The sequence below is a fragment of the Callospermophilus lateralis genome, chromosome 7, assembly GCF_048772815.1.
Source record: "Callospermophilus lateralis isolate mCalLat2 chromosome 7, mCalLat2.hap1, whole genome shotgun sequence".
Classification (NCBI taxonomy): Eukaryota; Metazoa; Chordata; class Mammalia; order Rodentia; family Sciuridae; genus Callospermophilus; species Callospermophilus lateralis.
The window spans coordinates 3,118,972-3,135,439 of NC_135311.1; the positions used below are offsets into that span (position 1 = coordinate 3,118,972).

At 38.2% G+C, this 16,468-nt stretch overlaps 1 protein-coding gene across 2 annotated transcripts in view; it reads left to right on the forward strand.

The window, feature by feature from the left end:
• The window catches only part of Pip5k1a (phosphatidylinositol-4-phosphate 5-kinase type 1 alpha), a 50,937-nt gene that overhangs the window by 21,754 nt on the left and 12,715 nt on the right, over window positions 1-16,468 (forward strand). For both annotated transcript variants that reach the window (XM_076861858.1, XM_076861859.1), the window contains exons 3-8: window positions 6,232-6,278; window positions 9,021-9,101; window positions 11,989-12,119; window positions 12,498-12,615; window positions 12,800-12,952; window positions 14,323-14,622. In XM_076861858.1, coding sequence (XP_076717973.1) covers window positions 6,232-6,278; window positions 9,021-9,101; window positions 11,989-12,119; window positions 12,498-12,615; window positions 12,800-12,952; window positions 14,323-14,622 — 830 coding nt within the window. The remainder of the gene's footprint in view (window positions 1-6,231; window positions 6,279-9,020; window positions 9,102-11,988; window positions 12,120-12,497; window positions 12,616-12,799; window positions 12,953-14,322; window positions 14,623-16,468) is intronic.

Genomic DNA, 16,468 nt, shown 5'->3' on the forward strand with positions numbered 1-16,468 from the left:
TTGCCTTGCATGTATGAGGCATTGGGTTTGATCCTCAGCACCACTAGAAAAATAAATAAATAAAATAAAGGTATTATGTCCATCTACCCAAAAAAAAAAAAAAAAAAAGATTTCTTTTTAGCTAAGTACAAAGAATAATTTTCCTGATGAACTGAAATTAAATTCCATGCATGTATCAATTTGTCAGGATGAGCAGAACTACTAGGTATAACTATAAAGCTCTAAGTAAAAAAAAAAAAAAAGATATAACTGGGCACGGTGGCGCATGCCTGTAATCCCAGCAACTCCAGAGGCTGAGGCAGGAGGATCATAAGTTCAAAGCCAGCTTCATCAAAATCAAGTCACTGAGCAACTCAGACCCTGTCTAAATAAAATACAAAATAAGGCTGGGGATGTGACGCAGTGGTTGAGTGCCCGAGTTCCATCCCGGTACCCATCCCCTCCCCCCAAAAAAGAAGATGATACAGTTAAGCCAGGGATCATAAAAGCCATCTATTAAAAACTATAGAGGAGCTGGGGTTGTGGCTCAGTGGCAGAGCACTTACACATGTGAGGCACTGGGTTCGATCCTCAGCACTACATAAAAATAAATAAAGGTAGAGAACTGTAGAGATTGCAACATTTAATTGTTATATGAGTTTTTGTTTTTTTTTTTTAAGAGAGAGAGAATTTTAATATTTATTTTTTAGTTTTCGGGGGACACAACATCTTTGTTTGTATGCGGTGCTGAGGATCGAACCCGAGCCGCAAGCATGCCAGGCGAGCGTGCTACTGCTTGAGCCACATCCCCAGCCCTAATTGTTGTATGAGTTTTTCAGATTGTGAATCATTCTAATATCCAGATATTTGATTAGTTTTCTTACTAAAGTCTTTTGGAAGGCAAGCTATCCTTACCACTATACCACCAACACTAATGTCAATTAGAAGCTAAAAAAAAAAAAATTGGTACAGATAGAAGTTGATTCTGCAATTGATTCTGCATTCGTACATCCTCATCTTGACTTTTACCATGAACAAGAATGTGGTGTTTCAAATTTACTTATTAGGAGTTGGGAATGTAGCTCAAGGGTAGAGTGCTCGCCTGTCATGTTCAAGCCCTGGATTCAACCCCCAGCACCTTAAATAAATAAAATTTATTAAATATATGTTCACTGAAGATGTGTAAGATAAATTTGTAGCTAATCTTATAAATATTATTTTTTTAAAAATCTTTATTTTATTTATTTTTATGTGGTGCTGAGGATCAAACCTATGGCCTCCCACGTGCTAGGTGAACGTTCTACCGCTGAGCCACAATCCCGGCTCCTTATAAATATTATTAATATATGCCTTTGTCCACTTATATTTGAGAAAGACTTCAAGAGTGAATGCGGGGCTGGGGATGTGGCTGAAGCGATAGCGCGCTTGCCTGGCATGCGTGCGGCCCGGGTTCGATCCTCAGCACCACATAAAAACAAAGATGTTGTGTCCGCCGAGAACTAAAAAATAAATATTAAAAAAAAAAAAAAGAGTGAATGTGTTTAGCTAAGTATGGTGACATGTGCTTGTAATTCCACGTTTGAGGCCAGTCTCAGCAATTCATTGAGGTCCTAAGCAACTTAGTAAGACCCTATCTTAAAAAATAAAAAGATCTGGGGATGTAGCTCAGTGGTAAAGTGCCTCTGGGTTCAGTCTCCAGTAACCCCTCCCCCCCCCAAAAAAAAAAAAAAAGTTAAGTGTGTTTAGAAAGTGACCAAAAGACCATATCAACAGAAAAATCTGCTCTGAAAGGTTAAATCTTAATGGTTTGTTGTTCCATAACCTTCATTCACGATCACATTGAAGATACATAATCATATACATGATCAACAAAACAAAGTCAGTTCATGATCCCACCTGACTCTCTTTCCCTCCCTCTTTTCCCTTCTGTACTTCTCCCATTCTCCTTCCTCTACTAGACTTCCATTCAGTCATCTTTTTATTTATATTTGATTGGTTCTTCCTACCTATGCATAAATGTAAAATTCCCTGTGGTATATTTATATATGCACATAATATGGTTTTTAAAGAATTCTTTCTACATTGCTCCCCCATTACCTGTTCGTCCTCTATGCCTCTTTTTTTTTTTTTAAAGAGAGAGTGAGAGAGGGAGAAAGAGAGAGAAAGAGAGAATTTTTTTTTAAACAATTGACTTTATTTATTTATTTTTTAATATTTGGCAGACACAACATCTTTGTTTGTATGTGGTGCTGAGGATCGAACCCGGGCCGCACGCATGCCAGGCGAGTGCGCTACCGCTTGAGCCACATCTCCAGCCCTGAAAGAGAGAATTTTAATATTTTATTTATTTTTTAGTTTTTGGCGAACACAACATCTTTGTTTGTATGTGGTGCTGAGGATCGAACCCAGGCCGCATGCATGCCAGGCGAGCGCGCTACCGCTTGAGCCACATCCCCAGCCCCTCTATGCCTCTTGATCTTCTACATTACCATTCTTCTCTTTATGTTATCCCATCTTTCCTTTCCCCTTCCTTTATTTTACTCTAGTGTCCTCAGATGAGAGAACACATTCGACCTTTGAGTTTCTGAGTTTGGCTTTTTCCACTTTGCAAGGTATTCTCCATTTCCATCCATTTAACCAGAAAATGTCATAATTTCATTCTTTTTTTATGACTGAGTAGAACTCCATTATCCATGTGCACGTGTACACACACACACAGTTTCTTAACCCATTCCATTCATCTACTGATGGGCACCTGGGTTGATTCCATAATTTAGCTATTGGGAATTGTGTGGCTGTAAACATTGAGATGACTGTACTGCTGTAATACACTGGTTTTAGATCTTTTGGGAAAATACCAAGGAGTTGGAGAGCTGGGTCATATGGTGGTTCCATCACCCAAAATGTAAAAGTGCACCTTTTCCCCCACAGCCTCCCTAGCATTTATTATTTGTTCTTGATCATTGCCATTCTGACTGGAGTAAGATGAAATCTTAGTGTAATTTTGATTTACATTTCCCTAGTTGCTAGAGATGTTAAACATCTTTTCATATATTTGTGGGCCATCTGTGTTTCTTCTTTTGAGAAGTTTCTGTTTAGTTTTTTTTTTCCCATTTATTGATGAGTTATTTGGGGTGGGGGGTTTGGTGTTATGCTTTTTGAGTTATTATATATTTTGGAGAAGTAGCTGGACAAGATTTCCTCCCATTTCTGGGAGATTTCTGTAGGCTGTCTATTCACACTCTACATATAGCTATTCAGTTTTCCCAGTACCATTTGTTAAAAAGGATATCTTTAAAATATATTTTTAACACTTTGTCAAATATTAGATGACTGAAGGTATATAAGTTTGTCTTTGTGCTTTCTATTCTGTTCCATTGGTCTTCATGTATGTTTTGATGCCAGTACCATTCTGTTATTATTACTACAGCTCTGTATTATAGTTTCAGATCAGGTATTGTGACATCGACTTCAGTTTTCTTGCTTAGTATTGCTTTGGCTATTCTGGGTCTCTTAGTCTTCCAAGTGAATGTTAAAAATGTTTTTTTCTACTTCTGTGAAGAATGTCATTGGTATTTTGATATGGATTGCTTTGAATTTGTATACTGCTTTTGGTAGTATGGTCATTTTGACAATATTAGTTCTGCTTATCCAAGAACATAGAATGTCTTTTCATCTTCTAAGGTCTTTGATTTCTTTCTTTGGATGTTCTGTTATTTTCATTGTGGACCTCTTTTGCCTCATTGGTTAATCAATTCCCAGTTAGTTTGTTTTTGTTTGTTTGTTTGTTTGTTTGTTTGTTTGAGGCTCTTGTGGTTTTCCTGATTTCTTCCTTGGTTGAATCACTGTTGGAGTATAGGAAAATTATTGATTTAATGGGTGTTGATCTTGTATCTTGCTACTTTGCTGAATTCATTTGTAAGCTATAGAAGCCTTCTGGTGGTTTTTGGGTCTTCTAGATATAGGATTATGTCATTAACAGATAGTTTGACTTCTTTTCCTATTTGTATCCCCTTGATTTCCTTGTCTTGTCTGATAACTGGCTCATGTTTTAAGGACTGTATTGAATAGGAGTGGTGAGAGTAGATAGCCTTGTCTTGTTCCTGATTTAGAGGAAATGCTTTTTAGTCTTCCTGCATTCAGTATGGTATTGACTTTGGATTTGTTATAAATGGTATTTGTGATTTTGAGGTAAGTTCCTTCAATCCCTAGCTTCTCCAGTGTTTGTGTGTGTGTGAGTGTTTTTTGTTTTTTTTTTTTTTTTTAATTTGTTTTGTCTTCTTTTTTGGTGCCTGAGATTGAACCCAGGGGCTCCAACCAATGAGCCACATCCCCAGCCCTTTTTTCCTTTTTAAATTTCTATCTAGTGGTAGGGTCTCACTGAGTTGCTTGGGGCTTCACTGAATTGCTGAGGCTGGTTTTGAATTCTTGATCCTCCTGCCTCAGCTTCCCAAGCCACTGGGATTACAGGCATGAACCATTCTGCAAGGCCTATGTATTGTTTTTTTTATTCTAAATTTCATCGATTTTGCCTCTGATCTAAATTATTTTCTGTGTTCTGGTTTTAGAGTTAGTTTGTTTTTCTTCTTCTAAAGCCTTGAGGTGGAACATAAACTTTATTTGGGATCCTTTTTTTTTTTCAGTGTAGACACTTAGTGCTATATATTTTTCCTCTTAGAACTACTTTCATGCTGTCATAGAGATTTTGATAAGTTGTATTTCTGTTCTTGTTTGTTTCTTGATTTTTTAAAAAAACTTTTACATTTTTATTAGTACTAAAATTTTGCAAATTAGGATCTAAATAAAGAAAACAAAACACTTGAATGGTTAACTTTGTACATGTAAATGAGGAAACATAGCCTGGAATATAAGATAATTATAGTGCCTAACACTTTACATGAGAACCAAACTGTCCTCTGAGTATCTAGAAAACCCATGTTTCTAGGGATGCTACTTGATATTGGCTATGTATAGGCACTTCAGATAATCTAACAATCGTTATAATCTTTTTTTTCAAACATATAGGAGATGCCATAAAATATATTGAATTTGATATCCAAAAATCTCAATGTAACAATATATTTGCTGCACAAATCTCATCCAACTATTCTTTACATTCAATATTGTTTCTTGATTTTATTAGATTTCTTCTGTGACCCATTCTTCATTTAAGAAAGTATTTTTTCAATTTCCATGTGAATGCTTCTTTATCATTTTGACATTATTTTCTCAACTTTATCTTCCTCATTTCCATAAATAAGCTTTCTACCTGTTTTATAGGAGGGAAGTACCATAGATTTGCTCTAAAGTACTATAGATATACCTTAAAAGAATAAATTTTCAGGTAAGCCTCAGCGTCTCTATTGGGTCCTGGGTATCTCTTATGCCTTTTCTCTTTCAGTGTGACTTTTGACTCTGATGGTTAAATGTATTAAGAGTAATTACATTACCTACAGGTTTGAGGCCAGCCTGGGCTAGCAAGAACCTGTCTCAAAAAAGTAAAAGAACTTGGGATATAGCTCAGTGGTAAAGTGTTCTGGGTTCAATTCCCACAATTGGAGTAGGGAAGACAAATTGTGTTTCTCAGAGAAAATATGACCACTTGAATAAGAAAAGGGGCTAGGACAATAATGAAATATGCATAAGGACTGCGTAATGTATATTTTTGGTGTTGGTGTTTTTTTGTTGTTTATTTGTTTGTTTGTTAATATTCTATTTAATAGCTGGGTGCAGTGGCACACACCTGTTTATCCCAGTGGCTTGGGAGGTTAAAGCAGGTAGATTGCAAGTTCAGAGCCAGCTTCAGCAACAGCAAGGCACTAAGCAACTCAGTGAGACCGTGTCTCTAAATAGGCTGGGGATGAGTGGTTGAGTGTCCCTGAGTTCAATCCCTGGTACCCCCACCCCAAATATATATGTATTATGTATACATATATACATGTATTCTGTTTAGGGACAGTGTCTCACTGAGTTGCTTAGGGCCTCAGCCTCCCAAGCTGCTGAGATTAAATTTGTGTGCCACTGCATCTGCCTTGTATGGTTTTCTTATTCTCAGTTTGACAGTTCTTATTCTCATTTGAAGTGATATTTGAAAGCATTATTCAAAAGGATATGGTATCACTGAGCAAGAGTTTATGATCTTATTTGATGTGCCTCAAACTTTGATTCTTGTAGTGAATTTGATAGAGATTGTGTGTATATTTGTGTGTGTATATATATATATACTTAAATTCTTTTTCTTTTTTTTTTAAGCAGCATCAGTACCTGGAATCAAGAGAGCTATGGCATCTGCATCTGAGGTAAGTTTTATATACTTAAATTTTAATCCTGATATAAGAGGATGTCTCTTTATAGCATCTTTATTTTCCCTCTGCTTAAGCATTGGAAATTAGGAAGGTTATTTTCTTTCTTTCTTATTTTGTGGAATTGGGTATGGAATCCAGGTTCTCAAGCATACCAGGTAAGTAATCTACCAACTAACTAGCTACTTACCAGCCCTAGACAGGTGCTTCCTCCCCCACCCCCACCCCCATGTTGTTTTTTATAATACGGAGATTGAACCCAAGGCCTGTGTACACTGGATAAGTGCTCTATGACTGAACTACATCCCCAGCCCTTTTGTTACTTGATTTTCTTGGTGCCTGGGATTGAACCCAGGGGTACTTAACCACCAGCCACATTCCCAGCACCACCCCTCCACCCTGCTTTTTTTTTTTTTTTTTTTTTGTACTGGGGATTGAACCCAGGGCCTTGTGCATGCAAGGCAAGCACTCTTCCACCTGCGCTATATCCTTAGCACCTCCTTTTTATATTTTATTTAGAAACAAGTTCTTGCTGAGTTGCTTAGGGCCTTGCTAAATTGCTGAGTCTGGCTTTGAACTCCCAGTCTTCCTGCCTCAGCCTCCCAAGTCACTGGGATTACAGGTGTCTCCACTGTGCCAGCTCTAATTTTATTTTGAGACAGTTTCTTGCTGAATTGCTCAGGCTGGCCTCAAATATTTGGTGAGGAGGGTACCAGGGATTGAACCCAGTGTGGCTTAACCACTGAGTCACATCTCCAACCCTTTTTGTTGTTGTTGTAGCTAGACAGAATGACTTTATTTTCCTTTTTTATTTTTATGTGGCACTAAGGATCGAACCCACGGCCTCATTCGTCTCATGTGTGCCAGGCAAGCATTCTGCCACTGAGCTACAGCCCCAGCCTTCCAGTCCTTTTTCGTATTTTATTTAGAGACAGGGTCTCACTGAGTTGCTTAGGGCCTCATTAAACTGCTGTGGCTGGCTTTGAACTTGCAATTCTCTTGCCTCACCATCCAGAACTGCTGGAATTTCAGGCATGTGCTACTGCACCCTGCTGGCTTCAAACTTTTAATCCTCCTTTTCAGCCTCCAGGATCACCGGAATTATAGGCATATACCACTTTACCTAACTCTTTTGTATCTTTGATAGGCTACAAATTGTTACAATTCTTCTTTTGTCATTTCATTATGAATATTAACAACCTCACATTTGTTGAACATTTTTTTTAAATATTTATTTTTTAGTTATATGTGGACACAATGTCTTTATTTTACTTTATGTGGTGCTGAGGTTTGAACCCAGTGCCTCACACAGGCTAGGTGAGCGCTCCACCTCCGAGCCACAACCCCAGCCCTGTTGAACATTTCTTAATGTACCAATTGCAGTGTGTATAAAACTTAACAGCAAATACTTTATTTAAGTGCCCTTTATAGATGTTCTTATTTAATCCTGCAAACAACCCCCAAGGACATGAATAACTGTTAGATAAGTGTTGTTATCTGTGTTTTACAGATGAAGAAAGTGAGGATTAGAGAGGTTCTGTAACTTGCCCTAAATTACACAACTATTAAGTGGTATTAATAAGGTTGAGATTCAAATCCAGGCAGTGTGGTATTGAAACTCATTCTTTTATTTTGCTGTTACTTTCTCTTGTTCACATACCTTCAGGGCATAGGAAACACTTTTAATCACTAGGAATTCTATAACCTCCCAGCTTTTTCTTTTTTGTATAGAATATTTTTTGTTTAACTTTTTCCTCATGAGTATTTCCCAGCCCTTCTCTCACTTCTTGCCTACCTCTTACATTTTGTTTCAGAGGCCTCAGAGTGCAGACCCTTTGGATTAGGACTACAGGTTTTTCTGAGTATTATCATTATGAAGAATACCTTCATGTTTGTTGCACTGGCATTTTGGCTCTTGGGGAATAGCCTTTTAGATTGTGCTGTGTTTTATTCTTCCCCTATTTCAGGGGCTGTTTTATGGGTGGAAAAGAAAATTTCTGCTGGTGAATTCAGTTTGAGCAAATAACACTAAGACTAGGTTGCGGATTAGAGAAGTAGTAATTTCTAAAAGAAAGCTGGTGAAAAAAAAAAGCCAGGTATGGTGTCAGTTTACAGGTACTTGGGAGACTGAGACAGGATGATTGCTTGAGCCAAGAAGTTCAGGATCAGGTCAGCTTGGGTAACACAGCAAAATTCCATACCAATTTAAAAAAAAAAAAAAAAGTGTGAAACTCTGTTTATAACCTGTCTTGCTTTTGTGTGGATGAAGTTATCCATTTTTATGGGACTTCTATTCCCTGCTTTTGCTCTTTCTGCTTTTCTCTAATGATAATCATTTTATTTCTTGTCATCTTTCTTAGGACCAAAGGTGAAATATATGTCCTTTGGAATTTTCTTATGATTTTTTTTTTCCCCCCCAGTTAATACATTGGGAAGAAACTTGAGAGCTGTGTATTTGCATGGGGTGGAACTTCTGATTTTTTATTGTTGTTGTAGATGGACTCAGTATCTTTATTTTATTTATTTATTTTCAGGTGGCACTGAGGATTGAATTCAGTGCCTCATACATATGAGGCAAGCACTCTTCCACTGAGCTATAACCCCAGCCTAAAGATTTTATAAAATGTTCTTGATCTAGAAAGGATGTGTTTAGGTTTTGTATGTTTTAATATACCATCAGTATAGCTATTTGTTGTTTTAACATGGAAATCATATTTTGATCTTGACTCTATTTTCTAGGTGCCTTGTGCCTCTACACTGCCCATCAAGAAAATAGGCCACCGAAGTGTGGATTCCTCAGGAGAGACAACATATAAAAAGGTCAGTCTCACCAGCCGCAGTGGCACACACCTATAATCCCAGCAACTTGGGCAGCTGAGACAGGAGGTTCACTAGTTCAAGGCCAGACTTAGCAACTTAACAAGGCCCTAAGCAACTAGTGAGACCCTGTATCAAAAGAAAAGGTTTGGCTGGTGATGTAGCTCAATGGTAAAGTACCTTGTTTTAAATCCCCATTACAAAAAAAAAAAAAAAGGTGAGTCTGGATTGAACCCTCTCATCTTACTTTGAGAACTCAGCAGGCACAACAATGCCCCCTTAATACTATTCTCCATATATTGTCCTATTTCTTGATAGTCTTAAGACTTTGGACAATAACCATCATGTAACTTAGCTTTAGAATTTTTTTCACAAAGGGTGAATTGTTTTCTATCTATATACAAGTGTTTAATTTTGTTTTGTTTTGTTTTTGTAGTGCTAAGGACTGAAACTAGGGCCTTGAGTAAGCTAGGCAAGTGCTCTACCACTGAGCTACATCCCCAGCAGATTATGATCTTAATGAACAAATTAACAAAACAGCTCGTTGCTATTTCACTGAGCCTGAAGAAACTGTGTCTCACTGTGAAGAGTAGATATGTAACTGGTACGCCATTCTCACTTTGCCACAGGAACCCATGTTTCTGCAATACTTTTGTATTTTCTTTGTTGTTGGATATTCGTGAAGTGAAGGCCAGATTTTACCTGGTAATACCATAAATAGGAAGCAGGTTGGATTCTGGCATGCGTGCAGACCGGGTTTGATACTCAGCATCACATAAAAAAAAGATGTTGTGTCCGCCGAAAATTTGTTTTTGTTCTTTTTGCTATTTTGTCCTGTTGTCATCAATCTTTCTCATCTTTCCTTCCTATCTTCTTCACAAACCTTCTCTCTGCGCCCCGCCCTCTCTCCTTACCAATTCTTCATTCAGTTCTGAACTAATTTGGAGAAGCTTAGGCTTCCCAAAGGACAATGCTTTAGCATCTATACATTGTCTGATATAAATTACAAAATATCTTGGAGTTCGGGTTTCTCAGAGTCCATGTAAATTTTGTGTCTGTTCTGTGCTTTTATTTCATTTTTCCAAGTACCAGAAGTGGACTGACTCATTTTTCTCATTTGTCTGTGTCTGGAGTAGGCTTTGAGGTTCATGTCACTTAACAGACATTTATTGAGCTCTTTATGTACTGAACATTGATATCAAAAAGTGAGTTTCTGGGGGCTGGGGTTTGTGGCTCAGTGGTAGAACGCTCACCTTGCACGTAGGAGACCATGGGTTCAATCCTCAGCACCACATAAAAATAAGTAAACAAAATAAAGATATTGTATCCGTGTATAACTTAAAAAAAAAAAAAAAGGTGAGTTTCTGATCTGATTAGGGTGGCAAACACCTGAAAAATTATTTCTAATTTTAATGTCTGCTGAGGCCTAAGTGGAATTACAAGTAATGTCTGATGGGGGTCCATATGAGGGAAATAAGTGAAATGTCCTATATTGCCAGGTGTGATGGCACAAGTCTGTAATCCCAGCTTCTCAGAAGTCTGAGGCAAGAGTACCATAAGTTTTAAGCCTGGGGGCTGGGGATGTGGCTCAAGCGGTAGCGCGCTCGCCTGGTGTGCGTGCAGCCCAGGTTCGATCCTCAGCACCACATACAAACAAAGATGTTGTGTCTGCCAAAAACTAAAAGAAAAAAAAATTTAAAATTCTCTCTCTCTTTCTCTTAAAAAAAAAAAGAACTGAGGAATACATATTAAAAAAAAAGTTTTAAGCCTGCTTCAGCAACTTAGTGCGACCCTTTCTCAAAAATAATAAAAAGTCCTGAGGATGTTACTCAGTGTTAAAGTGCCCTGGGTTCAATCCTCAACACCACCAAATAAATAAGAAAATGAAAAGAACTAAGGATCTAACTCAAGGAAAATGAAAAGAAGTAGGGATCTGACTCATGGTAGAGCATCCCTGGGATCAAGCCCCAGGACTGTGATCACTAAGAGAGCATTGTATTAGTAGCACAGATATAGATGATATGATATTTTGCAATGGGATTGAAATCTTAGATTTAGAATTCTTTATTCTTCTATATGTGTTTTGACTGTAGTGTAGTGATTCTTTTTTTTTTTTTAAGTTGTAGATGGACATAATACCTTTATTTATTTTTCTGTAGTGCTGAGCATCAAACCCAGTGCCTCACACATGGTATGGGCAAGCGCTGTACCACTGGGCTGAACCCCAGCTCTAGTATAACAATCTTAAATCTAAATATTCCTCAAAAGTAATTTTTTTGTTTTCCTTTTTTTATGGTGCTGGGGATTGAACCCAGGGCCTTGTGCATGCAAGGTAAGCACGCTATCAACTGAGCTATATCCCCAGCCCACCTCAGAAGTAATTTTAATTTTTCATGCTTTCTTCAGAACTTTGTGGCAATAAATTGTCTTTGACATGTTAGTCATACCCTTTTTTAGAGGACTGAAGCTTATGTAACTACATAGTCAAATCAAAATATTGGTTAATTTTATATCAGATGAATTGATGTTTGTGGGACCTCAGCGGAAGGAAATCTTACAAGTGAGACCTAAGATTATTCTCAGTACAGTCTATCTTCCACATATATATATTCATTATTGTTGAGGCTGTCCTATAAAAGGGAACACTATGTCTAGCTAAGTCTGTTTCAGATGGTCCTACCTTGCTACTGTACCTTCACTGTCCTTCTCTTTTCCGGGAGTAATTACAAAGTAACTAAGGTTAATAACAAATATAATAATTCAGCCTGAACCACTGAGGGTATATTTGCTTTTGGGTATTCCTTCAGACTCCTTTTTCCTCAAGTCTTATTGCTATGGTCAGACTTAATACTAGAAACTTAGCTCTGTCATTTGTCTTCTGTTTCTTAAGACAACCTCATCAGCCTTGAAAGGTGCCATCCAATTAGGCATTACTCATACTGTGGGGAGCCTGAGTACCAAACCAGAACGGGATGTCCTCATGCAAGATTTCTACGTGGTGGAGAGTATCTTCTTCCCCAGGTACAGAGGTCAATTAACATTTAGAAGAATATCATTGAAAATGTGGCTTTTTCAAATCAATTCAGGGCAATTTTAAGAAATTGGGCCTGACTCACTTGTAATACTTAGCCTGCTAGTTCTCAGCCTGGTCAAAACAGGCTGATGTAATACTGGAGCATTTGGAGAGCAGATGCTGCTATGAGGTTCTGGCCTGTGGAATGATCTGTCCAAAAAAAACCAAAAAACAGTAACATTGGCCAGGAGATACTGATTCCTATGTCTTGATCTTCTTGTTGTGACTTTGTCCCATTCAGTTTTCTCAGGAGAGAGTAATCCCTCTGGTTCTCTCAGGAAGATGAATTGACCTTCCTCTAAGGTTTCTTTTATTTAACTTCATAGTGAAGGGAGCAACCTGACCCCTGCTCATCACTACAATGACTTTCGTTTCAAGACCTATGCACCGGTTGCTTTCCGCTACTTCAGGGAGCTATTTGGCATCCGGCCTGATGATTACTTGGTAAGTGTCTCGTATCAGCACCCTGTGACTCCAGGTTTGAGGGATGTTCCCCAAGCAAAGCTCACTTTCTCCACAGTTTTGTTCTAGTTTTCCTTAGAACAGAAATATATTCATAGTTGACTTCTCTGTGGGACAGTCCCTGGTATGTTTTAATCTTTTTTACTCTCCTCTCTTTCGACTTTAGTATTCCTTATGTAGTGAGCCACTGATTGAACTCTGCAATTCTGGAGCTAGTGGTTCCCTTTTTTACGTGTCCAGCGATGACGAATTCATCATCAAGACAGTCCAGCATAAAGAAGCAGAGTTTCTGCAGAAGTTGCTTCCAGGATATTACATGGTAAGGAGGAGAGGAACACTGGCCACCTTTGCTGGCCACTTCTGGACAAGGCTATGAAGCTGTCTTCAGCAAGCCAAGACAGTTCAGCGCTGTTTTCTTTTTTTTCTTTTTTTTTTTTTTTTTTTTAGAGAATTTTTTTTTTTAATATTTATTTTTTAGTACTTGGCGGACACAACATCTTTGTTTGTACGTGGTGCTGAGGATCGAACCTGGGCCGCACGCATGCTAGGCGGGCGCGCTACCACTTGAGCCACATTCCCAGCCCCAGCTCTGTTTTCTTAACAGTTGTTTGTTTTTGTACTTTTGCCTCATTAGGTTAAAAAGGGTTTTGTAGAAGGGCATGTTGATGCACACTTGTAATCCCAGAGACTTGGGAGGCTGAGGCAGGAGGATCACAAATTCAAGGCCAGCCCTAGCAGCTTAGCAAGAGCCTATTTCTTCTTTCTTTCTTTCTTTCTTTCTTTCTTTCTTTCTTTCTTTCTTTCTTTCTTTCTTTCAAGAGAAAGAGAGAGAGAGAGAATTTTTTTTAATATATATTTTTTAGTTTTCGGCAGACACAACATCTGTTTGTATGTGGTGCTGAGGATCGAACCCGGGCTGCATGCATGCCAGGCGAGCGCGCTACCACTTGAGCCACATCCCCAGCCCCAAGAGCCTATTTCAAAATAAAAATTAAAAAGGGCTGGAGATATAGCTTAGTTGGTAGAGTGCTTGTCTCACGTGCACAAGGCACTAGGTTCAATCCCCAGCACCACAAAAAAGGGGGGAGGGCTGGGGGATGGGCTGGGGTTGTGGCTCAGCAGTAGAGCACCCGCCTAGCATGTGCGAGGCCCTGAGTTCGATTCTCATCACCACATATAAGTAAATAAGTAAATAAAAAGTATTGTGTCATCTACAACAACAACAAAATACTACAAAAAGTGGGGCTGGGGATATAGCTCCTGTGGTAGAGCACCCTTGGATTCAGTTTTCATTACCAAAAAAAGGGGAGGGTGCTTTTTTTTCTCTTATGTGTTAGAGAAGTTAGGAAACACTTTTTGCTTTGCATAATACCCCCAGGAACATATACTATAATTAGGAATACAAGACTTTTTTTAAAAAAACAACACTGTCCTTTTGAATTAGTATATCCATTATATGTTTGGGATCTTAGCTGATTGCTTTGTTGGAAGGTCTGTTGCTCAGGTTGATGGTGATCACTTTGTTGAGAGGCATTTGGAAATTTTGACCCAATGTGATGTGGGTTTATGAGCAGATTGTGCCTGAATCCCATGTAGGAGACAAAGGGAGGATGAATGGCAACCTTTGCCCTTGAATTTCACTGGAAAGCAGTTAACTTGCTTTACTGTGTTTTACTTTTGTGCCCTTAGAACCTCAATCAGAACCCTCGAACTTTGCTGCCTAAATTCTATGGACTGTACTGTGTGCAGGCAGGTGGCAAGAACATACGAATTGTGGTGATGAACAATCTTTTACCACGGTCAGTCAAGATGCATATGAAATATGACCTCAAGGGCTCAACTTATAAACGACGGGCTTCTCAGAAAGAGCGAGAGAAGGTTCTCCCCACCTATAAAGACCTGGACTTCCTACAAGACATCCCCGATGGTCTTTTTTTGGATGCTGACATGTACAATGCTCTTTGTAAGACCCTGCAGCGTGACTGTTTGGTGAGTTTGCCATATTTACCTTTCTCTCAGACATCAGAAAATCTCAGTAATTAAAACAGCTTGGTTCTTTGAAGAGCTGGGGTTGTGGCTTAGTGACAAAGCACTCACCTATCATGTGAGAGGCACTGAGTTCGATCCTCAACACCATATAAAATAAATAAATAAATAAACAAAATAATAGCTACAACAAAAAAAGAAATATTAAAAAAAAAAAAAAAAAAACCAGCTTGGTTCTTTGAGACTGAGCCTGTGGGAGATGGAACTCTATTCCTTAGTTCCATGTTCTAGACTTCATTTAAAATGACTTTTAAATTTACCATGCCTTTCCATTTGTAATTTCTGTTTATCCTCTCACTGGGCCTTCTCTAGATAGCCTGGGCCTTGTAGTCAAACTTTGTACTTATTTTCACACTAGCACCATCATTCCTCAGATTTTGATTTTGTCTGCTAAATCCAAATTTGTATCTTGGAAGCCGAGTGCTGTTGAAGAAGAATCACACAACTTTGTATACTGGCTGGCATATATATATATATATATATATATATATATATATATATATATATATATATATACATGCATACATACATACACATATTTATGGTATTCACTTCTACCTAGAACTTCAGTATTGCTCATCATTTCATTTCCTGTTCCTCTCAACAGGGATTTTCAAATGTTGGCATTCTGTTAAAACCATTTCTAATTCCTAATTCTCAATTTGTTTCTCAACACCTTAATTTTCTATCCTGTTTCATCCCTTTGTGCTATGCTCATAACTAATTTATTATAAGTGTATCTTTTTTTTTTTTTTTTAAAGAGAGAGTGAGGGGGGGGAGAGAGAGAATTTTAATATTTATTCTTTAGTATTTGGCGGACACAACATCTGTTTGTATGTGGTGCTGAGGATCGAACCCGGGCCACATGCATGCCAGACGAGTGCGCTACCGCTTGAGCCACATCCCCAGCCCTATAAGTGTATCTTAAAAATTCTTAATTTTACTGGATACAGTGGTGCTCGCTCATAATAGTAGCTACCCAGGAGGCTGAGGCAGGAATATCACAAGTTGGAGGCCAATCAGGGCAACTTGGTGAGACTATTTTAAAATAAAGTGTTAAAAAGGGCTGGGGATGTAGCTTGGTGGTAAAGCACACCCTGGGTTCAGTTTCCAGTACCAATATATAAATGAATGATTCAGAATAAAAATTAAAAGGGCTGGGATGAGGGCTGGGGTTGTGACTCAGCAGTAGCGCACTTGCCTGGCATGTGTGAGGTACTGGGTTTGATTCTTACCACCACATATAAATAAATAAAATAAACGTCTATGAACAACTAAAAAAAAAATTTTTTTAAAAGGCTGGGATGTAGTTCAGTGGTAGATTGCCTAGCATTTATGAAGCCCTCTTTTCAGGCTTCTATACTACAAAAATAAATAAATAAATCTCTTTTTTTTTCTTCTTATTTCTTCATGACCTTCTTCATCCCTTGCTTCCTTTCCTTCCTCTAGATTCCACCTCTGTTGGCTACTTTCTTTCTACATGCAAGTAAGCTTTATCTGTTCTATCTTAAGTTTGGGAGGATTTTTTTTTTTTTTCAGTGCTTTTAACTAATGATGCTTCCAAGCTTCCTTTTCCTTTCTCAGCTCTTACTCCTGTCCTAACCTACTGTGTCCTCCCTTTTTGTTCTCACTACTTCAGTAGAATTACTCTTTAAGTGACCACCTACATGCTGAGTAGAATACTTCTCGTTCCTTTCAATTTTCTGCAGCATTTGACTGTAAACCATTTCCTTTTTTTTTTTTTCCTTCTGTCAACATTTCCCTACTGATTTTTCTTTGTTGTTGTTGT